This window comes from Stigmatopora argus, chromosome 14, assembly GCF_051989625.1.
Source record: "Stigmatopora argus isolate UIUO_Sarg chromosome 14, RoL_Sarg_1.0, whole genome shotgun sequence".
NCBI lineage: Eukaryota > Metazoa > Chordata > Actinopteri > Syngnathiformes > Syngnathidae > Stigmatopora > Stigmatopora argus.
Genome location: NC_135400.1, coordinates 7,177,911 through 7,204,492, shown reverse-complemented (window position 1 = coordinate 7,204,492; position 26,582 = coordinate 7,177,911). Strand labels below are relative to the sequence as shown.

General features: G+C 37.3%; 2 protein-coding genes across 3 annotated transcripts; one reads left to right on the top strand and one right to left on the bottom strand.

Moving 5' to 3' along the window:
* The first annotated feature begins 698 nt into the window (after nt 1-698).
* LOC144088765 (uncharacterized) lies at nt 699-4,604 on the top strand. Of its 2 annotated transcripts, none has more exons than XM_077619419.1 (4): nt 699-856; nt 1,022-1,118; nt 1,199-1,372; nt 4,106-4,604. In XM_077619419.1, exons 2-4 carry the CDS (start codon nt 1,022-1,024, stop codon nt 4,375-4,377), a joined length of 543 nt encoding a protein of 180 aa, XP_077475545.1. In that variant the 5' UTR covers nt 699-856; the 3' UTR covers nt 4,378-4,604. The 2 variants fall into 2 exon arrangements, with proteins under 2 accessions (XP_077475545.1, XP_077475544.1); XM_077619418.1 differs by having other exon boundaries at nt 699-924; nt 1,020-1,118.
* Nucleotides 4,605-5,423: 819 nt separating this feature from the next.
* gucy2ca (guanylate cyclase 2Ca) lies at nt 5,424-26,376 on the bottom strand. Its single transcript, XM_077618777.1, has 27 exons — nt 25,911-26,376; nt 24,817-24,929; nt 23,981-24,048; nt 23,686-23,907; nt 23,499-23,617; nt 22,455-22,554; nt 22,248-22,359; nt 20,739-20,892; nt 20,517-20,602; nt 18,996-19,113; nt 18,718-18,799; nt 17,746-17,839; nt 17,587-17,649; nt 17,263-17,334; nt 15,879-15,983; nt 13,857-13,943; nt 13,643-13,775; nt 11,773-11,910; nt 11,537-11,625; nt 11,379-11,470; nt 10,068-10,226; nt 9,801-9,993; nt 9,546-9,720; nt 8,074-8,172; nt 7,903-7,997; nt 7,730-7,806; nt 5,424-6,052 (listed from the first exon to the last, which is right to left on the bottom strand). The coding sequence occupies exons 1-27, from the start codon at nt 26,119-26,121 to the stop codon at nt 5,851-5,853; spliced, it is 3,258 nt and encodes a 1,085-aa protein (XP_077474903.1). The 5' UTR covers nt 26,122-26,376; the 3' UTR covers nt 5,424-5,850.
* Between the last annotated feature and the right edge of the window lie 206 nt (nt 26,377-26,582).

Genomic DNA, 26,582 nt, shown 5'->3' with positions numbered 1-26,582 from the left:
GACGGTGCTAGACGAATTAATATTCACTCATTTACCCAATCAAATTTGGATTGGATATCCAGTACTGTCAATGGCTGCCAAATAAATTAAGAATAAACTAGAAAATGTTCCCTCCTGTGTCCTGTCTTATATTTTGTTTAGCATAAGTGACTTAATGTAGGGGGCGGGCCGGTGGAGCGAGTGGTTATCGCGTCGACCTCACAGCTCTGGGGTCCTGGGTTCAAATCAAGGTCATGTCCATCTGTGTGGAGTTTGCATGTTTTCCCCAGGCCTGCGTGGGTTTCCTCCAAGTACCGCAGTTTCCTCCCACATTCCAAAAACATGCATGGTAGGCTAATAGGACACTCTAAATTGCCCCTAGGTATGGGTGTGAGTGTACATGGTTGTCCATCTCCTTGTGCCCTGCGATTGGCTGGGTGTCCCCCACCTCTGGCCCGGAGACAGCTAAGATTGGCTCCAGCACCCCCCGCGACCCTAATGAGGATAAAGCGGGTCAGAAAATGAGATGAGATGAAACTTAATGTAGTGCAGGGGTGGCCAAGTCCAGTCCTCGAGAGCCCCTATCCAGTCTGTTTTCCATATCTCCCTCCTCTAGCACACCTGAATCAAATGATTAACTAATCAGCAAGCTGTCCAGAAGCTTCCTACCAATCCCGATTATTTGATTCAGGTGTGTTGGTGGAGGGAGACATGGAAAACAGACTGGTCTTGATAAGGGCTCTCGAGGACCGGACTTGGCCACCTCTGCTTTAGACAGTTTTATGTTGGGAAGAAACTTTTTTTTAAAACTCATTTACTGCCATTGACAGGTGTGAGGGCAGAGGCATTTAGAGTTAAAGAAGAAACCTTGAGCGATGTGTCCCAAGAGACCCTGTATGTAATTCACCCCCCTCCTGTGAAATGGAGGAACTGAAACACTCTAAGGTGTTTTTTAGTTTTTATTTAAATGAGTGCTTTCATCCATGAAGTCATACAGTTTTTCTATCCGCATCTGTAAAAAAGACTCCTCTTTCTTGCAGATATGACCAAGAAGAACTGTCCTCCCGGCAGAAAATGGGACAACGTTGTGACCGCCTGCATTCAGGACATGATGGCAATTCAACGTGAACCTAAAACAGGTGAACATTTATGGATTATCTTTTTAAACATAAACCTTGGTGATATCATTTTTTCCATATCATGAATGTTTTTCCAATAGAGCCGACCCCAGTTTTCCATCAAAAAACAACATCTCCCGCTGCCTGGTCAGACCCAATTTCTCTGAGTCCAATTTTGTGGATTGCTGTAGTGTTGACCATCCTGGGGTCCATCATGGCTTTGGCTCTCTGGATCATCTTTTTCAGATGGGATAGCAGATTCAACAGAAGCTCAGGTACTCCCTATAGGTACACTGTGAAAATACAAAATAAAACAAATTCAGTGTAAAATGCTGACAGCTGCAGGTGCCAGAACAAGTAGCAGTAGCTCAGTAGTTAGCACGTTTGACAGCCTGGAATGCAATGATTAACATTTCAACCTAATTTAACCACCATCAAGACAGTACAAAATAAAACTAAATTTAATTTCACTACCATTTTTTTAATTTCTAAATATCTACCCCAAGGGATTATATCGTTTATAAGCGTAGTTTTTCTTTAATGGGAACATTTTGGCAACTACAGCTGTCAGAATTTGACTTTAAATTCCACAACGTTTTTAACAGTGGGAAATTCTCGTTTTCTGATGTGGTGAAACTCCCAAAGACAACCAAGTCAGTTCCAACAAAATGTTAACATCCTTCCTATTGAAAATTATAGAAATACCTATACATACATATATATATATATACATATACATATATACATGTATACATATATACATGTATACATATATACATGTATACATATACATATATATACATATATATATATATATATATATATATATATATATATATATATATATATATATATATATATATATATATATATATATATATATATATATATATATATATATATATATATTAATAGACTAGTAATATTCCTTTTGGTAAACCACTAAAATGTATTTCTAGGTTAAAGTATTTATATAAGGTGTATGCTGTATATAGACAACAAACATTTAATTAACTTTAAAGGTGTTGTTGTTTTTTTTAATGGATGTTTTACCCCTCGATGCCAATTAACAAAAACATTTCGAGGCCCTTTTAAAGTCAACTTAATGATGAAAAGTCTCTTTTTCCCCCCCATTTTTTATTTATTTGCTGCCATTGATGGGGCTAAACGTCCAATCCTTTTTGCCTGAGGCAAATTGTTGTCAATAACAGGCAATTGAGTTTGTTTTCCCCCCTTTCATTAATTTTATATTTTCACTTTTATTTCATTTTACAGTGTTTTTCAGATTTCATATATTTTCTCATTTTCAGCAGTGTTTTGTATCATTTGTACTTTTATGAATTTACGTATTTCCCCATTGCTTAATGCATACATGGCATAATTGTAAATGACTCATCTCAGCCGTATTTTTGAGGAAGTGACTTAGCAAGTGCTTATGTATGTGTGACGCTGATGTTAGATGGTAACGATTTAGTTTCTGTTCTTCTCTCGGGCATCCCACGGGGCAGCCCCACTTTTTTGCTTGTGAGATCAAATAAAGTGTAAAGTGAGAGTAGGAGAAAATCAAGGTAAGTCAAGGCAGGTCACACTTGGCAATTTTTTTAAGTGTCAAACACTCAGTCTTTATGACAAGATAACAAAAAAATTACATTAGAAGCCTGTGCATTCGGGAGGCAAAGCAATAAAAGCTGTAGTAATCTTTCATTGCAATTTTTTTTGTTCTTAACTTGTCATGCGTAATGTTTAGTTGGTACCGTATTTTCTGGACTATAAGTCGCACCTGAGTATAAGTTGCACCAGCCAAAAATGCATAATTAAGAAGGAAAAAACATAAATTGCACTGGAGTATAAGTCGGATTTTGGGGGAAATTTATTTGATAAAATTCAACACCAAAAACATACATGTCATCTTGAAAGGCAATTTAAAATTAAAATAAAATAGAGAACAATATGCTGAATAAGTATACGGTATACTAATGTTACATGACTGACATGCCTGGTAATGTCAGTAACACCAAAACATATTAAGAGTTATTCAGATAACTCTAGCATAAAGAACATGCTAACAAGTTTACCAAACTATAAGTATCACTCCAAATCACTAAATCCAATGAAATCTTCATCCTCGGTGTCACTTTTAAACAACTACCCCAACTCAGGAGGTCGATAATTTCACACATAAATCAAACTATGAAAATAACTGCGATTTGTAATCCGAAAAATACGGTAGGACAATAAAATTGTGTGTAAAGATTGTTGGGAATGTGTAGTAGGGGGAACACATTATTAGGATATTTTTAACTCATGGAATGTATGCACAATTAAGTTAGCCAGTGAATGAATTCGGCGTTATTTAGTGTCAAATGGATCATTGTTTCATACAGAATGAAAGCAGTGTGGTATTTTAAATGCGTAAAAATGCCGTCACAAGGAAGAAATGTTAACAATATAAAACATCTGTGGCTTTTGTGTGTTTTGCCATCTATAAAATGGAAGTCAACAGTTGTGTTAATGTTATATTGTCTCTTTATGTGTGCAAAATATAGACACATAACAGTTCATGTAGAATTACCATTTAATTATTCGCGTTATTTGTGCTGAGAAGAATTTAAAAAAATATATAAAACCAGACAAAAACAATACCTCTAGACTGTAAGGATTAAATAACACATTTCAAATTAAGCAGGACAGATATTTTTTATTCCAGTCTTTTTGTTTTTATATTAAAATACATCACTGATAACTGTTTTCCCACATGCTTATACATATCACTCTAACATGCACCTAATTAACTCAGGTTGGGGTCAAATAATTTGGAAAAAAAGTTACTTCTCCCATACAAATAAAGAACAGAGTGAGTTAAAAAAGTGACCACCACACCAAATACAAGTAAAACTTTACATTTACTATTTCCCCCCTAAAATAAAAAAATAAAAAATAAAAGAACTGAAGACCACTCAAAAAAAACATGATGTATTAATGATTTATTGTTCTCCTTTTTATTGCAGTACCAACGGAGCCTGAACCGGATCCTGCAGAGAAAATAGATCCGCTTATTGAAGGTCACGAATTCAACCCATCAGTTTCAGCCTCCACCTCTTTTGACCAGAGGGGTCCCCTAAACATTTCAAAAAGTCAGAAGGCAACAGGCCATGGAGAAACAGACAGCGCCCAGCCACTTGGCGGGTTTCCAGTTTGCAATTCCACGAGAGAGCATAAAATTCCACTTCCTGCCACAGAACTGGGTGGCACCGCCTTGGTTACAACCAAAACTTTGTAGATTCTAGTCCAGCTTTAGACTAGCGATCGATGATTTAACAAGCAAAATGCAAAAATATCCTCGATTAATACGCGAGTGGTTCGCGTGTCGGCCTCACAGCTCTGGGGTCCTGGGTTCAAATCCAGGTCACATCCACCTGTGTGGAGTTTGCATGTTCTCCCCGGGCCTGCGTGGGTTTCCTCCAGGTACTCCGGCTTTGAATGTGTTTATAAACAATAACATTTGAATTTGTTTCTCTTTTTTGTAATTTATGGATGTACGTATCAACCACCTGTGTGGAGTTTGCATGTTCTCCCCGTGCCTGCATGGGTTTTCTCCGGGTACTCCGGTTTCTTCCCACATTCCGAAAACATGCATGGTAGGCTGATTGGACACTAAAAATTGCCCGTAGGTATGAGTGTGAGCGTGAATGATTGTTTGTCTCCTCGTGCCCTGCGATTGGCTGCGTGTGCGGTCGATTGGTCGCCGGTCTTTTGGTCGCCGTCTTTTGGTCGCCGTCTTTTGGTCGCCGTCTTTTGGTCGCCGTCTTTTGGTCGCCGTCTTTTGGTCGCCGTCTTTTGGTCGCCGGTCTTTTGGTCGCCGGTCTTTTGGTCCCCGTCTTTTGGTCGCCCGGACCGCGACAACGAGCGACCAAAAGACCGGCGACCAAAAGACCGGCGACCAAAAGACCGGCGACAAAACAAGGTAAAACAACACAATCTAGGCATCAATAAAAGCCAACAATGGCCATGAGAAGTTTCACTGAGCCGACGTGTGAGTGTATAAGAGTTTGTATGTACATGCCTTGTCCCTTTAAGAAGCGACGTCAGTCAGGGTCTTAACAAGTTCTCCAACAAAAAAACAATAAAAGTCCGGGAAATTTGGAGCTTTTCTTCAGCCTAATAATTACTAGGTCATTAAGTACGACTAAATAGTAATTCGCAGTTTGTAGTATTTAGGGAATTTGAGCAACAATTTAAATGGTAATTATCAATAACCTTCCGGGCGACCAAAAGACTGGCGACCAATCGACCGTGTACCAATTGGCTGGCCACCAATTCCCCCGCCTCTGCCCCGAAGTCAGATGGGATAGGCTCCAGCACCCCTCGCGACCCTAGTGAGGATAAAGCAGTTCAGAAAATGAGATGAGATGAGATAATACCAAGAATAGTGCAAAATCAAATTTAGCCCACAACAACAAATTATTTGTCGACATTCTGGTTATGCAAAAACAAATAAATAACTGAATATCAATAATTTGCAGTAGTACGCCCCTCTTAAAAATGTTTTACCAGCTGCCACTGTTGCTGAGGGATGCTGCAGTACAAAAAAAGGTGAATGATCAATTACAGCAAAACAATGTGATAGACAACAAATGCAGGCGCTTGAAAAACATTGACTTCAAATTGCAAGTGTCGCTTTTCATAAGCCTGCATGAGTCACTGCAGTCTTCATTCAAACAGATGTGATGCAGTATTTGAAACTAGTATCTGATCACAGATAAGTGCTGGGATTATCGGTGACAGCCAGGTGAAAGTATTCTGGGGAACTCTCCATTGGAAGGGTGCTGTTGGTTTGTCTCCTTGTAGCGGATAAAGTTTTCCTTTTTTCAAAGCTCTCTCTGCCTTTCCCACGCCTTTCCAAGCTGGACACGATCATCTCTGCCAGGTCCTGCTGCAATCTCTGGAAATTCTCCCTGAGATTAAAATAAAGGAACAAAAGGAAAACTAAGAAAATTCCCATTGGCTGTATCAAATAGTGCAATACTTTTCAGTCTTTTATTTCGCATTGGGGTCACTTCTAATGAGGTGAGGTTTAGCTGTAGATCATATGCATTGACCCCTTTTGGCTGCAATACAGTAATCCCTCGATTATCGCGTCTTCACTACTTTGCGATTTTTTTTTTCCCGCTATTAATTTTTTTTCTTTTAAGTTATAATAGGGGTGACCCTACTTCGCGATTTTTCGATTATCGCGCCTATATCTGGTCTACATTAACTGCGATATTTGAGGGATTACTGTACACACTGTTCTTGGGTTTTCTTTGGGTACTCTGGTTTCCTCCCATATCCCAAAAACATGCAGGGTAGGCTGGTGGATACTCTAAATTGCCCTTAGCTACGATTGGTTATTGTCTCCGTGTACGCTGCATTTGCCTGACCACCAATTCAGGGTGTTCCACGCTTTGGGCCCATAGTTAGCTGGGTTAGGCTCCAGCACCCTCCGCAAACCTTGTGAGGATAAGTAGTATGGAAAATGAATGAATGAGCTGCCTTTTCTTTGAATATTGTCTTAAAATGCATCTTTATTTCTGCAGTTTGTCTCAAGGAATAGTTCAAATGTAGAAAAATAAGTAATCTGTGTATTGGTCACAATATAATACAATATTTCAGTGCAAAAATATCAAAACTCATTTTTTATGTTTGTTTTTGCTTAATCACAAATGGGATAAATTAGATTTTTCACTACTGTCGTATAGATGTAGTGATAGTAATGGAGGTTTTATTTATTTATTTATTGTATTTTTTGTTAGTTTAAGTTTGATTAGTAAGGGACAGCACATATTAATGAACGAATTCATATTCATGTTAATGAACATGTATATGTAGATTGGATTGGATAACTTTATTCATCCGTATTTGGGAAATTTCATTGTGACAGTAGCAAGAGGGTGAGAATGCAAATACAGGAAAGGCATAGTTACACATAGTTACAAGTTAGACAGTACAGTCGCAAAGGCCGCAGAACAACAAAGCAAAAGCACAAAGTACAAAGCAAAGCAAAGTAAATGGGATCATTAAGAATCACCAAATCAAATCATTAAGACAGAAAAGCAGCAAAAACACAAAACAAACAAGAGTGGACGGAGCTACCGCCACCGGCTGCCACTTGAACGGCGCCATCTTGGTTGCGGTAGCAAAAACGGATGCAGACTCAAAATACGTAAGATCGTACTCTAAATACGTAAGATTGTAGCCAAGAGCTAATTTCCATCTTTAGTCCCTTGTGTACGTTGACTCATTGGCTGCCATTGACAGGATTTAGATGTCAAACCAACATTTGTTCATTGACTGCTAACCCTTCCACTTCAGGTGGATTAATGGTTAAGTAGTGAGAAACTTGGTAATTTAATTTCGTTTTTAAGCGCCACATGATTGGACGTCTGTAGTCGTCAAGGGCTTTGAATGCGTTTCTAAACAATAACACTTGAATTTGTTTATGTTTTTTGTAATTCATCTATGTACGTATCAAAAAGTGCATTGAGTATTTTTGAAGGAAGTATTAATATCAACACCACTATCAATGTTAATATTGCGTCAACGCCAACTGATACTATAAAACAATATAAATTTACAATGTACTGTTTACTCACGCTGTTGGTGGTGCGGGTAGATTATATTTGCCTCCAGTCACTCCAGTTAACCAGTAAGTCATTTCTTTGCCTTTGCCCTGCGAGGCAGTAACAGACAGCCAAAATGTACAATTCTGAATGAAGAAGCAACTGAAAAATAATAATAATAATAATAATAATAAACTCCAACTCACCTTCAGGTATGTCTCTCCTCGCTGCTCGTACTCAAAGTTACAATCAGTTCTCTGTAGAATGTTGATGGTAGACCGACTTACATGGATTCGGAGGGCTGCAATGGATTCAATCTATGCTTGATTCTGTTATGTGTGTTCATGAGGGTAAACGTGGGTGTTTGTGTTCCTTACGTAGGCCCGTCGACTCCATCCGTGATGCTGTGTTGACTGTATCGCCAAATAGACAGTAGCGGGGCATCTTGTTCCCCACTACTCCAGCAGCACAGGGTCCTACAAAAAAAATGAGATCTTAACTCATTGGCTGCCATTGACAGCGATAGACATACAATTTGAAGTGGGAGTATTTTGTCTTTCCATCTTACTCTGAACTATCAAAATGCTCTTTATTGTTTTTCACCAAGGGGATCAACTAAAAATGGCCCTTCGTTGTTCTATATTTGTTGTAAAAAAAGGTCGCGAGGGGTGCTGGAGCCTATCCCAGCTAACTATGGTCACCTAGGGGCAATTTAGAGTGTTCAACCAGCCTACCCAGCTGTTTTTTTGGAATGTGGGAGGAAACTGGAGTACCCGAAGAAAAGCCAGTGGAGAACATGCAAACTCCACATAGTTAGGACACACAGGGAATTGAACCCTCGACCCCAGAACTGAGCCCCATGCGTTGGCCGCCATATTTGTTCTATTCTGTGTGTATTTTAAACATGAAATTGTCATTTATATAAGGTTTTTCTTGGATACTTAGTAAACTTTTATTCTGCAAAAATGGAAGTTTGACGAAAAATTTGTGTCTCGTAGTTTATAAAGGGAAAAAACATCCCTATACAATTGAATAAGGTACAATACCATAACAAGTATAATCACAATAAGCTATAAAAGGCCAATCCTGAGACCATTTACTTATTTTCTAGGTATTTTAACAATTAATAAGATAAAAGTTAGCTTTAAAAAAAAGAAATACTACTTTTTTCCTAGTGTACATGGCATTATTCTCCTCCACTGAATTAAGTTAAAAATTGCGACTATTTTGGTAGCTTTAAACCAGGGGTCGGGAACCTTTCTGACGAAGAGAGCCACAAACAATTCGTATTTTCCCATGTTATTCCTTGTGAGCCATACTATGAATTTAAAAGTCAAAATACATACATGTAAACGAGTGCCTTTTCTATTTTTTTTGTAATTTCACCACTTTTAAAGTGGAAAAAAATGAATATTTTTTAAAAGACTCTTATGCTGTTGCTAATCAATGAGAGGGTGCAGAGTCTACTGCAAAAAAATGAACATTAAAGCAGTTGTAGATGTAATATCTCAGTTTTGTCACCAGCAATTTCCATATTTTAGCTTACAGGTTAGCAAAGAGCCAGATGCAACCATCAAAAGAGCCACATGTGGCTCCCGAGCCATAGGTTCCCTACCCCTGCTTTAAACCATTCAAGCCCAAACCACGAAAATATAGACATCAAATTATAATTCTTTAAACTTGGAGCTTTAGTGTTTTCCTAGAACAAACCAATATAATTTGTCTTGTATCATAATGCTCAGAATGCATTCATTCATTTTCTGTACGGCTTATCCTCACGAGGTTCGCGGAGGGTGCTGGAGCCTATCCCAGCTGACATCAGGCATCATTGTAAAGTTGAGACATTTACCTGAATGGACACCGATACGTATCCACAGAGGAATGCCGGGCAAATGCTGCAGCTCAAACGTCCCAACAAAAGACAAGATGTCAAGGGCCATGTGCGCTATGTCAACCGCGTGCCTGTCGCCGTTGCGTTTTGGCAAACCCGACGCCACCATGTACGCGTCCCCGATGGTCTCAACCTGAAAATCAGTATGTGGTCAAAGTCCAAAAGTGCGACCAAGTAAAAAATTATCAGTTCAAAATGTAAGAAAAAAAACACCTTGTAGACATCATGGTAGTCAAGGACGCTATCAAAGTTTTTGTAGATCTCATTGAGCATGTCCACCACCTCCATGGGGGTGCTGTAGCGACACAGTGTGGTGAATCCCACGATATCACTAAAATACACCGTCACCTCTTCATAGAGCTCCGGTTCCACTCGACCTGTCTCCTTCAGCGACCGTACCACCGGTCTGAGGAAATAGATTTGCAAAAAAGGACACTTCTCATTTTGTAGCCCCGCGGGAGGAGGGTGACGTGAACAAACCCAGGAAGGAGCATGAAGTTGAGTCGATCTGCTCGGTCCCTCTCAGCTTTGTACAAGGATGTTCTCTCCTCCACCAGATTCTCCAAAGTCCTGGAGTACATCTGGAGGCGGCGGATGAGGTTGTCCATGTACGTTTCAGTGGCTTGATTGTGTAGATTGCTGTGACCGCCGCCGTTGAATAAGGACTTGTTATTGTTGACACTGTAATACTACTGTATGTTACGATATAACGTTAAAAAAAGAACGGAAATAAATAGAATTGACAGCTGTGGTTGTCAGAATTATACCGTTCATTCATTTTCCGTACCGCTTATCCTCACAAGGGTCGCAAGGTGTGCTGGAGCCTATCCCAGCAAACTACAGTAATACCTTGACATACGAGTGCCCCGACATAGGAGCAATTTGAGATACAAGTAAAATTTTGAGCAAATATTTATCTTGAGATACAAGACAAATTTTGATATACGAGCATAGCACAGTGGGCTCTGTCGGTCCCCTCGCCCCCTTTTCAGAAGGGTGAGGGCGAACAAGAGACAAAGAAGCGAGCGAGCCGCGACGATCGCGGAAAGCAGCCTGCCATTCACCACTCCGGAAGGCCGACGGAGTCTAAAACTATTACATGCTTGGTGCTTCCTCTGCTTGAAGATTATTTTATTGTTGGGGATCCAGCCTTAACACTGCTCATAAGAACATCATGGTCACTGTCTTTCTAGTCGCAACTCCCTCGTGTAATGTCTCTACGAGCACTGGGCGGAGCGTTGCATATTTTTCAGTGTTTTTTTTCTTCCCATTAGTCAGTACGAATGGCGGAGCGATCGCTAATACGAGAGGAGTATATACTACTTCTCGTTGGCAAGTGGTCGTGCGTTATCCTATTGTGAGGACATTTGTGTGCATCATTTTGGGAGTATTTTGAAGGGAAGACAAAAGCAAACAACCCTTGATAGGTTCCTTTTAGCTGCATCTGAAAGTCAGGGTGGAGGCGGGGCAAATAGAGCCAACCCGGGAGAAGCAAGGTATACAAATTTAAAACAAAATTAGAATTAAGTTTAGTGCAAGGTTAGATTAAATTTATTTTTGAGTGTCCGCATCGTAATCCAAGTTCATTTAAATGTGTTTATGTTATGTTACGAGCGCGTTGCCGTGCAGAAAAATCCCCCTCCTTTATAATGAGTCTAATAAAATATTCCTATGAAAAATATGTGGCAAAAATGAGTTATTATTAACTATCAGCAATTGATTAACTCATTTAAATTCACCGCAAAAGAAGAAAATGAGCCCCTTAACGTAAAGATGTAAATGGTGACATACCTGAAAATCTTACCCAAAGCTAACTCGATTTTCTTAAAATCCGGCCTCCGTTCTGGATCTTCATCCCAACAGTTCTTTATCAGCATATACAACTGGGAAAGACAATATCAGAACCTAGTTGTTCTTTTATATGCTTGACCTTTAAATCATGCTTTCACCTCAATATCTCTCTCCGACACACCGTCAAAGTTGAGTTCTGGTCTAAAGACTCCCATCCCGCTGGGATACTGTACCCTATACATCTTCTCTGAGGCAATAGACAACATTAAGGGAAACATAATGGTCAGTATCCAAATAATTAATGGTATAGCTTGTCAACTAAAAGAACAATTTGGATTTGAGAGGTGTTTGATGAGGTTGAAGTCTGGGTTTTGGGCACATTTCAGCATGATACCTGTACGACTAGACCCGCATGGCGTGTAGAAAGGAGCCCGCCTCAGGATAATTTCATGGGCGATGATTCCGTAACTGTATACATCTCCTTTTTGAGATATGCCATCTTTACGGAGGTGTTCCGGGGCTGTCCATATATCTGAGAGGGGGGAACAGAGGAGGTCTCAGCAGTGTTACCCTAACTTTGGCCATGTACATGATAAATGCAAAATCTGTCTGGTCTTTTGTGGTTTGGGCTGGTGCTTTGATTGGCTTGGTATTGTCATGTCATTGTTTTCTCCATGTGTTCTTATGTTCATTCTCCTACTCTTGTTTGTCCCTCCCGACTCTCCGTTCCTTTCGCACAGCTGCACGGCATTGATAATTAGTTCCTGTTTTGTTTGTTTGAACCCTACAAATTGTTTGGCCAGTGTCGGATTGTCTGCTTTGTTTTGTACCATGCCAAGTTACCATACCATGCCATGTTTGCTGTTTACACGACTCTTGTTTTCCCGTGTTCTCCCGTCAGGTTTGATTTTGTGATTTGATTTTGAAGTCGTTGTTATTTTCTAAAGATCCTGCTTAAGTTATTGAAGTTTTCGTTTGAGCTCCACTTTCCTGCGATCGGGTGCTCATTCATGTTTCCTCGCCATGACATCCGTCGACAAGGACGCAACAGCTGGATTTCCAAATCAATGCAAGAGGTGGGTGGGCCTAACGAACACAGACCGAATCTGAACGGACCAATCATAAGCACAAATGTGAGATAAATGCAATGCGACTCAATTGTAGTCAATGTGTAGTACACAAACAACCATGGCAATAATTACTGTTACTACTGATATGGTACTAAAATTACATCATCGGTATTGAGATCTAATTTCCAACTACATGTTGCCTTACCCAAGATGGCCACCATGTGAATTTAAAAATCAATACCAGACAATGTCTTAAGGAATGTCTATACTTTGAATTCAAATGAGTACGCAATAAACACGTTTTAAAAGAAGAAAATGAATATTTCAAAAGAAAAAGGAAAAATAGCGTCGTATTTATATAGTATTGGCATGGCCGATATTTTAGAATCCGTGCAATATTTTAGAATTCTGTGCAATATTTTAGAATTCACCTAGCCGGGATGTCACTTTTTATACTTTTATACTACTATTTATGTTTTTTTATGGGGAAAACACACTTTGGAAAGCTTGGAGTAGCACCACCAATTTCGTTATGCGCAGCTGTGTATGATGACAATAAAGGCTTTTGATTTGATTTGATTTGATTTATAGTCAGGTGTCAGATTGTGTATCGCATACCTGTCAACCTCTGCTGATAACTGCCCTTATAAATGATTATGATTCCCCTTACAAACCCCCCAAAAACCTTACAAACACCGTACGACTCGTACGGTGTTTGTAAGGTTTTTGGGGGGTTTGTAAGGGGAATCATAATCATTTATAAGGGCAGTTATCCGCAGAGGTTGACAGGTATGGTATCGGGAGTCCAAAAATTGTATCAACGCAACACTAGTGACAACTGCCGTTTCAGGGTGGAAAATCTAAGAGCTGTATTGTCACATACGATACCTACTTGTCTTTGAAAGAGCGCAAAAGCTAAAATTCGGTTTGAAATTCAGTCAGGTCTTCCATTGCTTCGAACAATTATGTTCTATGAGGAATAGAAATCATTGAAGAAAGTGCCTTTGCATGTCTCATGAGTGTTCAAAATTTCACCGTCATGACCGATCACAAAGGATTTGTTGGTCCAGATTGGAATTCGAGTTGAAACCACAAAAGACGAGACTGGTTGGCCTTGTATCTCGTTCATGGCCAAAATCGGGCTTGCCAGACTACAATGTTTACACTCCGATAATGCTGGCCCAAACTACTCACTTCGACCCGGCCTCAAGATAGTGTGGCAGCCGAAGTCGGTGATTTTTACCACCATGCGGTTGTCAACGACACAGTTGGTGGACTTGAGACGCCCGTGGACTTCAATGTTACTAGAGTGGAGATAAGACATGCCCTGGCACAGGTAGAAAGAAAATTAAAAGTGAAGTCTCAATCTGTGGCTAGACTGCAACACATTGTACCTTCTTGTAAATACCTTTGCTATATCATACATGACTGATATTTTAAACTCCATGTCCATAAAGGTTTCATCAGGGTAGGAGATTCTGTCATTCAGGATGTACTGAAAGGATAAATAGAACATAATTCAGATCATACAAGAACTTAATACATGAATAAATAATTTTTGGATCATTTTCTTTACTTCTCATCTGTTGCTCACATCTTTTAAAGGGTTTAGTTGATGTTTTTTTTTAAGACCGTGGAACAAATTAGAGAAATTATATATAAAGTAGGCTCGGCAGATGAGTGGTTAGCGCGTCGGCCTCACAGTGGGGGACCTGGGTTCAAATCCAGGTCAGTCCACTTGTGTGGAGTTTGCATGTTCTTATGTGGGTTTTCTCCGGGTACTCCGGTTTCCTCCCACATTCCAAACACATGCATGGTAGGCTGATTGGACACTCTAAATTGCCCCTAGGTATGAGTGTGAGCATGATTGGTTGTTTGTCTCCTTGTGCCCTGCGATTGGCTGGCCACCAATTCAGGGTGTCCCGTGTCAGCTGGGATAGGCTCCAGCACCCCGGTGACCCTAGTGAGGATAAAGGGGTTCAGAAAATGAGATGAGATGAGTTAGTATTTTGCATGTGGATGACTTAAAATTTTGTGATGACTGCAATTGTAGTGAAATTGTTGCATGCCATTCACAATGATAGACATCCAATTCCCTGATGTCTATTACAATCAATGGCGGTCAATTCGTTAATTTTCAAAACTTGACCAAAAGGCAAATTAGTATTTATGGTTTGTAATGACACGTTGTGCTTATTGGAATAACTTTGGATTTTTTTGTGGCTTTAAAAAACAAAATAGGAAATGAGATTAAAAATTAACTGCAAAATAATAAAACGATAGCCTGCAATGAAAAAAGGAGGCCATCAACAGCCATAAACAACGTCATCAGACAATGACTCGCATTGGCATTGTACTGATAAACCAGGGCACGTTGTGCTTATTGGAATAACTTTTCATTTTTTTGTGGCTTTAAAAAACAAAATAGGAAATGAGATTAAAAATTAACTGCAAAAATAATCATGGAAATGAATACATAGATAAAAGTATACAAAAATAACATAAGATTTTAAACTACTCATTTGAATTAGCTTTGTTATTTTCATGGACTTCATATGTAAAAAAATAAAAAAAATAAAGAAATAAATTAATCATTTTAGAGCCCTGTTTTTCTCCATTCTTTCATTTTCTCAACTGTTTATCCCACATGTGTCAAAGTGGTGGCCCGGGGGCCAAATCTGGCCCGCCGCATCATTTTGTGTGGCCTGGAAAAGTAAATCATGAGTGGCGACTTTCTGTTTTAGGATCAAATTAAAATGAAGAGTATAGATGTATATTAAATTTCCTGATTTTCCCCCTTTTAAATCAATCATTGTAATTTTTAAATCCATTTTTTCTGTGTTTTTAGTTCAAAAATAATTTTGTAAATACTAAAAATATATTTAAAAAAAGCTAAAATAAACATTGTTTTAGATCAATAAAAAACTGAATATTCAGGGATTTTAATCCTGTTCTTTTAATCAATTTATTTAAAAAAATCTAAATATATCTAAAATGGTCCAGCTCACGTGAAATCAAGTTGACGTTAAAGCGGCCCGCGAACCAACCCGAGTCTGACACCCTTGGTTTATCCTCATAAGGGTCGCGGGGGTTGCTGGAGCCCATCCCAGCTAACTACGGGCACCATGTGGGAGACACCATGAATCAGTGGCCAGCCAATCGCAGTGATCAAGGAGACAGACAAAGATAAATGCTCACACTCATACCTAGGGATAATTTTAGATTGTTCAAGCAGCCCAGCACGCATGTTTTTGGATGTGGGAGGAAACCGGAGTACCCCAAATAAACCCACGCAAGCCCTTGGAGAACATGAAAACCCCCCACAGGAAGGTCCAGACCTGGAATCAAACCCTCGATCCTAGAACTGTGTGTCCACCGGCCAAATTAATAATAAATAGATGTGTTTGCGTGTGTCATGAATTCTACTCACCCTGAGGGAGCCTCTCTGGCAGAGCTCAAACACGCCAAACACATCATACTCAATCTTCACGGTGCCATAGAACTTAGTCAGGTTGTAGTAATCGATATGCAGCAGCTTGAATAAAAAAACACAACGAAAAGTTAAAATCGCTTAGCAACATTACACTTTTTCCGTTTCATTTTTACAATTAGATACTTGACCCAGTACAATACAACCTAAAATACATATTTCTTCAACTTTTCTGTGCCATCGACGGTGACAGATGACCAATAGTGTCTATTTTAGTTATTTCAGTAAATGTCTACTGTAGTTAATAGTAGCCAAAGAGTATATGTATATGTATATGCATATGCATATGCATATGTATATGTATATGTATATGTATATGTATATGTATATGTATATGTATATGTATATGTATATGTATATGTATATGTATATGTATATGTATATGTATATGTATATGTATATGTATATGTATATGTATATGTATATGTATATGTATATGTATATGTATATGTATATGTATATGTATATGTATATGTATATGTATATGTATATGTATATGTATATGTATATGTATATGTATATGTATATGTATATGTATATGTATATGTATATGTATATGTATATGTATATGTATATGTATATGTATATGTATATGTATATGTATATGTATATGTATATGTATATGTATATGTATATGTATATGTATATGTATATGCATATGCATATGCACATGCACATGCACATGCACATGCACATGCACATGTACATGTACATGTATATGTATATGTAATTTCATCATGCCCAGTGTTTATATGTAGCACCAGAGTTTTGAAAATATTAATTAAACTCTAAAATATACATAAATAACATTATTAGTAAGTATAGTACTTTAGTAACCATAAAATTTACACTACATTTTATAGATTTTTTACACATAAAATCATAGTTGTAAAAATGTAATATTATTAAATTGTTTTGTTTGTTTGTTCTTTTTACTGTAATTGATATGTATACGCAGTGATGCATATCAATAACAACAATTATATCAAATATAGTTTTTCTTGCAGTAGTTTGTTGTTCATTTGACAATAAATTGCTCACAGTATTCCCTTTTTTCCCCCTGAATATTTTACCATAAATTCATTTTTGTTTGTTTTAGAATATACATACTAAACCTACTGTGATGCTCAGTTTTATTATTAGAAAACCAAAATGTGCCAATTCAAGAATACAGTAATCTAAATTAACTATTGTTTTAGCAGCGTGTTAAACAACATTGAATCACTAATGTTCATCTGTACACAATATTTACTGCTCTGTAAGTGCCAAATAGATTTCATGAAATGCTGCATTTGTTTAACGAAATGTAATAATCATGTTGTACGGTATTGAGCTCAATCCTCTGGTCTTCTGTGAAGTCTCCCTCGGTGTGTTTCAGTTCTTTTAGTATAACAGGCTAATGACAAAGACACAAAGGGTGTTAACATTTCAAATGTTTTCTTTTCATTTCTATGTACCGTATTTTCACAACTATAAGGCACATTTAAAAGTCTTAAATTTTCTCCAAAATAGACAGGGCGCCTTATAATCCAGTGTGCTTTATATATGGCAAAAAAATAAAATGTGTCATTCTTTGAGGGTGCGCCTTATAATGCGGTGCGCCTTATAGTCGTGGAAATACGGTACATCAAGTTTGTACTTCAGGCACCTTTTTGTCATAGCGGCATCGACGTGAAAAGGCAGTGCTGTCTTTTCTCTTATCTTCATCAATCTTTTCAAAAAACAAAGCATTATTTCTTCATACCATTATTAGCATCTGATTACTATCACGTCATTTCTAATCTTAGATTAGGATGAAGATTATTACCTTTAAGGAAACTTCCTTCTCATCCAATGGACTAATTAGGTGGGAGTTGATGTGTGACCACTTTTTCTGCATTTGACGCTCTTTTCTGTTCTGTCTAGAATAATCGTGATACATTAATGAGATAAAGTGATACAAGATGTCACCATGCTAAAAAAATTAAATTTGATGACCGTACTCAATACCATTTTGATCCTACATAAGTAAAAGAATAACAATTATATTTTATCTCTTTTGGGGTTTCGCCAGCAATGATCATTATTTTAAAAAAAATACTATTCTCGTAAAATTAACAGTAAATGACCCCAAATTCAACAGGAAATGTGACAAATGCACAGTAAGTGAGACCAGGATGCACCAAATGTACTAAAAATTAGCCAAAATCAACAAGGAGTACTTAATAGTCTATAATTTATCATTTATAAATGTATTTATTTATTTATTAACTTATTTATTACCTATCTATTTATGTCTAAAATGTCTTTTCCTGTATCTGCATTCTCACCCTCTTGTTACTGTTACAATGAAATTTCCCGAATATGGGATGAATAAAGTTATCCAATCCAATCATATTGGTATATAAGTATATAAAATTAAATCATTGACAGTTGATATCCATTTCATTTTGACTGGGGGGGTCAATGAATAAATTAAAAAATAAAATCAATATATACTACATATTCATATTGAATTTAAGATTTTTACAGATTTTTAGTAAAGATTGTAAAATTGAACATTTGTTGACATCAATGGCAATCAATAAAAAAATATCCTGAATTAATATCAGGCGCTCAAAATCAAAATGTATCCAATGACAACAAATTTCTGAGTTTAAAAACAAAATAACTGACAATCAATACTTTTGCAATCAAATATGCTATCCAGATGCAACAATTTAGTATTGATACTTCTTGATACTTTTGACAACCAAAATATACGGTAAACATCCACAATCTCACACACACTCTTTCCTACTTGTAAAAGATGAGGGCGATGGCTGTCACCACGACAACGCTGAGACTCAGAACGATTACAACCACATCCTGCGTACCCAAGGCTAAAAAAAATATCCAAAAAAATGTACCAATTTTCAGTGGGAATTCATGTAATGCACATTTTCCACATACTTTGAGTGAGTCTTCAAGATTGCATTCAAAGTTTTGCAATTTCTTTTGTAAAGTTGTGTCAAAAGATTTTTATCTTTTGTTTTGAAGATGCAGTAAGAGGAAATATTGAGTGTGTATGTGTATTACCGTCTAACTTTTCTGGTACATCTGAAGGCAAGCGATTTCCTTTCCAAACAAGAGCAGGTCTATTGGTTACGTCTATGGTTTTATTCCTCGAAGTGTCAAATACCAACAGAGTCTCGTACTGCAAGAAAAAAAGCAACGTGCTCGTAACATAACATAAACAAGGAAGTCACACAAGCCAAAGAATAAACAATAAAGAGGAAAAAAAATATTAATTTCTTCATTCATTTTCTGAACCGCTTTATCCTCACAAGGGTTGCGGGGGGTGCTGGAGCCTAACCCAGCTGACTTCGGGCACCATGCGGGAGGGACCTAAACGTATGTTTAAGTATTTAATTAAGACCAACCGTATGTATACATGTACATGTATGTGTATGTATGTATATGTATATATATATATGTATGTATGTATGTATGTGTATGTATGTGTATGTATGTGTATGTATGTGTATGTATATGTATGTATATGTATGTATGTGTATGTATGTGTATGTATGTGTATGTATATGTATGTATATGTATGTATATGTATGTATATGTATGTATATGTATGTATATGTATGTATATGTATGTATATGTATGTATATGTATGTATATGTATGTATATGTATGTATATGTATGTATGTATATGTATGTATATGTATGTATATGTATGTATATGTATGTATATGTATGTATATGTATATGTATGTATATGTATGTATATGTATGTATATGTATGTATATGTATGTATATGTATGTATATGTATGTATATGTATGTATATGTATGTATATGTATGTATATGTATGTATATGTATGTATATGTATGTATATGTATGTATATGTATGTATATGTATGTATATGTATGTATATGTATGTATATGTATGTATATGTATGTATATGTATGTATATGTATGTATATGTATGTATGTATATGTATATGTATGTTTATGTATGTTTATGTATGTTTATGTATGTATATGTATGTATATGTATGTGTATGTATGTATATGTATGTATATGTATGTGTATGTATGTGTGTGTATGTGTGTGTATGTATATGTATGTATATGTATGTATGTGTATGTATATGTATGTATATGTATGTATATGCATGTATATGCATGTATATTTCAGCAACATGTGTATTTATTTATTACCTATTTATTTATGTATAAAATGTCTTTTCCTGTGTCTGTATTGTCACCCTCTTGCCACTGTGACAATGAAATTTCCCCGAATACGGGATGAATAAAGTTGTCTAATCTAATCTAATCTACTGCAGAGCAGTTCGTGGAATTAGTGTGCGCCTAAAAATGTATAAATCTAAAAATTCCTCAGAGCTTTAAAAAGTGTACTGGCTAGTGAAGATTGGCTACAGTGTTAGCTCAGTAGTTAGCACGCCTGACTGCCACAGTGACAGCTTGATATATAATTCCGACAACTGCCACTAGTTTACAATAAATTCTATTCTTTTGTTTGTTTGTTTTTACAGAGCACATGGCGGTAATCGCAATTAATAGAGAAAGATGTATCACCTTGCCAGTATTAGTCGATGTGTAAATCATGGAGAAGTTAACGTCTCTGTCACCGTATTCGTCCAGCACGTAGTGGCCTGCCATACCTGTACATAGCAAACACATTGGTGCTCCTTTACACCCGTTTTGACGCATTTTTATTCTCTCTTGAATACTATTCAGATACTGTATATAACTTATAAGCATGGTTTTGAAGTGTCGGAGCAAATGGGGATAATTTACCGTCAAAGGAAAAATTCACGAATGGGTTGTCATTGAGTGGGATGTCAGGAGCTCTTCGGTTAGCAGAGTTTTTCTGCTGACTGAGCATCCTCTGCCTTAGCGCTTCACCGAACAGTAGAGCGCCATCATGATAGCCGGCCACGTAGTCGTTGATCTAAAATAATGTAAAAATATGCGTTAAATTTACAAGGAAAAACTTGCAGTTGTGGTTGCCAGAATTTTACAATAGAAAAAAATCTTGCAGTTGTGGTTGCCAGAATTTTACAATTATTATTTTTTTTGCAGTTGTGGTTGCCAGAATTTTACAATTAAATTTTTTTTTGCAGTTGTGGTTGCCAGAATTTTACAATTAAAAAAAAATCTTGCAATTGTGGTTGCCAGAATTTTACAATTAAAATAAATCTTGCAGTTGTGGTTGTCAGAAATTTACAATTAAAATAAATCTTGTGAAAAACATAAAACACATTTTACGGTAGATGTTTTAAAAATAAAATCCTGCCATAATTGGCTGATGTTTAAAAAAACTGCACTCATTAAGCATACAAAAACATTAACATTAAGCTCTACAAATTGCGTTATTCCACGTACTACCACTGCTTAATAATATTTATTATTTATCGTTATTTATTTGCATGAGAATATTTGTCTAAATTTTGGGAAATGAATAAAGGACTGCTCTGTTCTATCTCGTGACCGGACGTTTTGTCGAAAGACGTTTGGTCCCCGGACGTTTGGTCCCCGGACGTTTGGTCCCCGGACGTTTGGTCCCCGGACGTTTGGTAGAACGGACGTTTGGTCACCGGGTTCGCTCGCTATCAAATTATGACAGAGAGTTTACTGTTGATATTTTGATATTAGAAATTTAGATATTAAACTCTCTCTCTATCTCTCTCATGATTATAATTTTGAGAGCTGGTTTCAACAGTAACAACCCGGCGACCAAACGTCCGTTCTACTAAACGTCCGTTCTACCAAACGTCCGTTCTACCAAACGTCCGTTCTACCAAACGTCCGTTCTACCAAACGTCCGTTCTACCAAACGTCCGGTGGACCAAACGTCCGGTCGACCAAACGTCCGGAGACCAAATATCTTTCGACGAAACGTCCGAGTACCGTTCTATCTTAGCTAGCTATTAGCTCAGTAGATAGCCCGTGCGACTGCCACAGCAAAAACTCAATACAAAATTAGAATGGAGGTAGAACAAACTCGTTAGCTGCCATTGACTGCAATAGACACCCAAACTATTTTGACTGGCTGAGCTCACTGCCAACCCTCTCTGTCAAATTGTTTTGGACGTCTATTGATGTCATTGGCAGTGAGACATCACATAGTGACAGCTTTCCCAGTCAAATTGGATTGGATGTCTTTTCCCCCATCATTGGTTGTGAATGAGTTAAGGACTACAAGCAACTTTGCCCTCCTTCCCGTTGTTAGCTGAGATAGACTCCAGCACCCCCGGCGAACCTTGTTCCATTTTTTTTAATTTAGCAGCTGTTTAAAATACCCACCGTGTCATTGTAAGGTAAATCAGATCCGTAGTTATAATTCCTTTGTGGGAGCGTGATGACCAGGACGTTTTGCATACCCGGAATTGATGTGGTGTTGACATAATATTCGGGGCTGGAAAAAGGGAATAATATGGATATTATCAATATGTTGCAGTTGTATTGAGAAGATTTTTTTGATGAAAAAAAATTGAATATTGTAATACTTACTTGTAGATATCCATGAGAATAAACATGATGTCCGGGTGAATTGGGTCAATTTTGGACTTTATTGAAAGAATGTCATCGAGGTGACCGCAAACTATGAAAACTGAAAAAATACGAAATAAAAAAAGAAACCGTATTATCTTGCAGCCTTTGTGTATTGTGCACAGTATTAGTTTATTGTTTAGAATGTTGATGTTAACTCGTTGGCTGCCATTGACGCTGAGTTGGTTCAAACATCAATATTTTTCACATTGACATTACAATTTGTAACACTGAAACTAAAGAATATAACAACAAATAAATATAATATCAACAACAAATTAGAAAACCCAAAATTATTTTCAAGATTTATGAATAATGAATGACAATTAAAAATATCTATATTAAAATCCCAAATTTCAAACTAAAGTTATTTGTACTACTATTCAAACAAAAACAAAATATAAAGTAAAGAATAGAAATCAAATTACAAATAAAAATCTTAAAATAATACATTTTTAAAACTAAAGAAATACGCTTTTGAAAATTAAAAAACATGGAACGTACTGATGAATTCCTTTTTATTTTTTGTTGTTTATTTTTGAATGTATTTTTCATTTCATTTCTTCATTTTGTTATTATTATTTTTTTTTTAGGATTATTTTTATTAGAAGATGTTCACATTTTTAGCTGTATTCTTCCATTTGGTTTTCTATATTAGCATCTTTTTATCAATAGCATTTTTTTATTTACTGACATTGACCTAAACCTACTATTCAAACAAAAAACAAATAAAAAGAAACTATAGAAATTTTTAAAACTAAAGAAATACACTTTTGAAAATTAAACAAAAATGGAACTTACTGATGAATTCCTTTTTATTTTTTGCTGTTTATTTTTTCCCTTTTTATAATTATTTTGACTTGAAGATTTTCACATTTCTACCTGTATTCTTCCATTTGGTTTTCTACATTCGCATCTTTTTATCAATAGCATTTATTCATTTACTGATGTTGATGACATTAATTGACTAAAACTGCTGTTACAGGGTGAGAAAAGTTCACCTACTGTTACTGTGTCTTTTCCGTGATGTCAGAGCTTTCTTCAAGTCATCCTCAGAGCGTAGCATCTCTCTCTTTATCGTTGTAGCAAAGTTAGCCGAAGGGGCTTCCAGCGCGTTGGTGTACCTGCGACGAGAGCGAGAAGATGAGACCAACTCAAAAGATTGGGAAAAAAAAACGCTTTGGCCATTCACCAGAAACAATCCTCAGTTGCGTTATAGACCGGCTTCTTGTAGACATAAACGTGCTTCCACTCGTCTTTGAATGGCAATTTATCCCTCAAAAAGTGAGAAAACATGTTGGAGATCTTGCGTGCCGGAGGTAAGATCCGAGTCAGTTTGGGTTTGTAGTCACAAGAGAGGCCGAAGCTTCCGGCAGAGATGATGGGGATGCTCAGGCTCAGGCCGATTTCATCACTGGAGCCCCAACGAGATGAATCAGTGGCTTTTGATGTGAAAGGCGGTCAATTTGGAGCGGCGTCGTACTCACTCTACTAACTGGAAGGTGGCATACGTGCAAGAAGGTCCCAGCATGACGCATCCGTTTTCACCAGTATTCTGGAGGAAAGAAAAAAGTTTTTCTACCTTTAATGTACCAATCATACATTTTTTTAATCAAACATCTCCATGAAATTTCATCTAATCTCTCTTGAGCAAGGGTGTCAGACTCGGGTTGATTCACGGGCCGCGTTAACGTTAACTCGATTTCATGTTATATTATATCAATTTTAGATATAATATTTAGATATATTTTTTTATAAATGGATTAAAAGAACTGGATTAAAAGCCCTGAATATTCAGTTTTTTTATAGATCTAAAACAATGTTTATTTTAGCTTTTTTAAATATATTTTTAGATTTTACAAAATGATTTTTGAACTAAAAACACAGAAAAAATGGGTTAAAAAATTACAATTATTGATTTAAAAGGGGGAAAATCAGAAAATTTAATATACATCTATACTCTTCATTTTAATTTGATCCTAAAACAGAAAGTCGGCACTCATGGTTTACTTTCCCGGGCCACACAAAATGATGCTGCGGGCCATATTTGGCCCCCGGGCCGCCACTTTGACACACGTGCTCTTCAAACTAAACTACCTGAATGAAATACTGTTAACATATTATGCTAACGGGTAGCCTGTTGTTATCAATGTTGCTATTATTACAGCTAAATTTTAAAAAATGCAATGCAAAAATGCTACTTATACTTCAGTGCATCTTAAAATGTTTTCCAATGTTGGTTCTTTGGCTGGTGTGATTTATACTTGGGTTTGACTTACACCAAAAAATACGGTATTTTACTTTATAAAATGTAACATCTCACGTGCAGCATCTTGAGTATGGCCACGCCCTCGCAGGTGCTGCTTCCACAGCCCTGCCGGTTGTACACGGTGGTGTTGAAGCCATGAAAGGTAGCCGTCAAAACAAAGCTTAAATCTAAAGACAAATAAAATAACACTCATTAATATATGATGTTATAACTGAGCATATTAGGAGATGAGTTTCAGTTGAATGCAGTTTTTTGCCTTTGATCCGCCTCAACAAGCATTTTAAAACATAAAATTCAGAGAATCCCAGGCAACATCAAATCATATATAAAAACATTGAGAATTTTTCCTTTCGTTGAATTATGGGATTTTTTTTTAGATGAATGACTATCAAAAGTGAATGAGAGCAAGTGTGTAATATTGGGTACCTTGCAACAGATATGGGTGTTTTGTGTGTAAAAATGTGACTTTAGTTATGAAAAATTCAAGATATGAAACCACTTCTGGAACTAATTAATTTTATAAGTAAAGGTACTGCTCTGGGTGGCCAAGTGGTTACCACATTGGCCTCACAGTTCTGTGGTCGAAGGTTCGTTCCCATGTCAGTCCTCTTCTTATTATTATTATTTTGGACCCACAGTTCTAGGATCGAGGGTTCGATTCCAGGTCTGGACCTTCCTGTGGGGAGTTTGCATGTTCTCCAATGGCTTGCGTGGGTTTTCTCCGGGTACTCCGGTTTCCTCCCACGTCCCAAAAATGGTCGTATGTCTCCTTGTGCCCTGTGATTGGCTGGCCACCGATTCAGGGTGTTTCCTGCTTGGTGCATATAGTAGTTAGCTGGGATAGGCTCCAGCACCCCCACACGACCCTGGTGAGGATTAGCATTTCCGAAAAGGAACGAATTAATGAATGTACCACTGTAATGTCAAGTTTTCCTTTTTATATACTAAATAACATTTCCAAAAGGATCATTATTTATTTTATATTTAGAATATATATCCTATTTTTAAAAAAAGGATTTGGAAAATTGTGAGGACAACAATTTGAAGTGAAAAGTTTATGGACAATTAAAATAGATGCTGATTTCTTTGCTCATCGATTAGTTAATGAATGAAATAGGAAATATATTGATAAAAGTTTCAAGCCATACTATGTTTCCTGTTCTCCTTGGTGTCCTCTTGAATAGCTCGCTCCACGGCAGCCTGCACGAAGGGCAGACTCCACTCATAAGTGTTATCTTCCAACAATACCACGTTCATGGTGAATTTATGGTTGGAGGCCAGACAGTCATCCAACATCTTGTTGCCAATCACTGCCATGACCAACACTCCCAAGTAAGGTAAACTATTGAAGCCGCCCATCTTTAATCCTTATTGTCTTTTTTTCACTCCGTCGTGTCGTCTCCGCACTCCATACATCTCTTTAAAAAAAGGAAAAAATCACTTCCAGTTCATGTCAAGATTGGATTCCACAATGACCGAGTAGACGTTTCTTGATTCGCAGTCTAGAATCCAGAAAAGTTTTTCATCGTTGGCTGGCCTTCAGTTAAGGCAATGCGGAAGACACCTGTTGCTTTCCCAGGGAAAGCTTGAGAGCAATAATCCTCCACCTTGGTGTGCGCCCACTCTATCAGTCCTCCCTCTTTATGTTAATGAACAACCACAGAGGTGACAGTCACAACACCAGTCAGCCCGAGGCAGGCACGACGATAACGACTCCCACACTCCTCCGGAACCGACGCCACACCTTCCTCGTACCTGCTCGTTCTTATTTAGTCGAAAGGCCCTACTGACGTCTTCACTGAATTCCTGAAGGAAGACAA

What these genes read in the sequence shown, in the direction of transcription:
- LOC144088765 (XM_077619419.1), top strand. Translation starts at nt 1,022, where the DNA reads ATGACCAAGAAGAACTGTCCTCCCGGCAGAAAATGGGACAACGTTGTG. An exon ending in TCAACGTGAACCTAAAACAG is followed by an intron (nt 1,119 to 1,198) that starts GTGAACATTTAT and finishes TTTTTCCAATAG; the next exon opens with AGCCGACCCCAGTTTTCCAT. An exon ending in CAGATTCAACAGAAGCTCAG is followed by an intron (nt 1,373 to 4,105) that starts GTACTCCCTATA and finishes TTTTTATTGCAG; the next exon opens with TACCAACGGAGCCTGAACCG.
- gucy2ca (XM_077618777.1), bottom strand. Translation starts at nt 26,121, where the DNA reads ATGGGCGGCTTCAATAGTTTACCTTACTTGGGAGTGTTGGTCATGGCA. An exon ending in ATTCTCATGGATATCTACAA is followed by an intron (nt 22,360 to 22,454) that starts GTAAGTATTACA and finishes CCCTTTTTCCAG; the next exon opens with CCCCGAATATTATGTCAACA. An exon ending in ATGCGGGTCTAGTCGTACAG is followed by an intron (nt 11,626 to 11,772) that starts GTATCATGCTGA and finishes CTATTGCCTCAG; the next exon opens with AGAAGATGTATAGGGTACAG.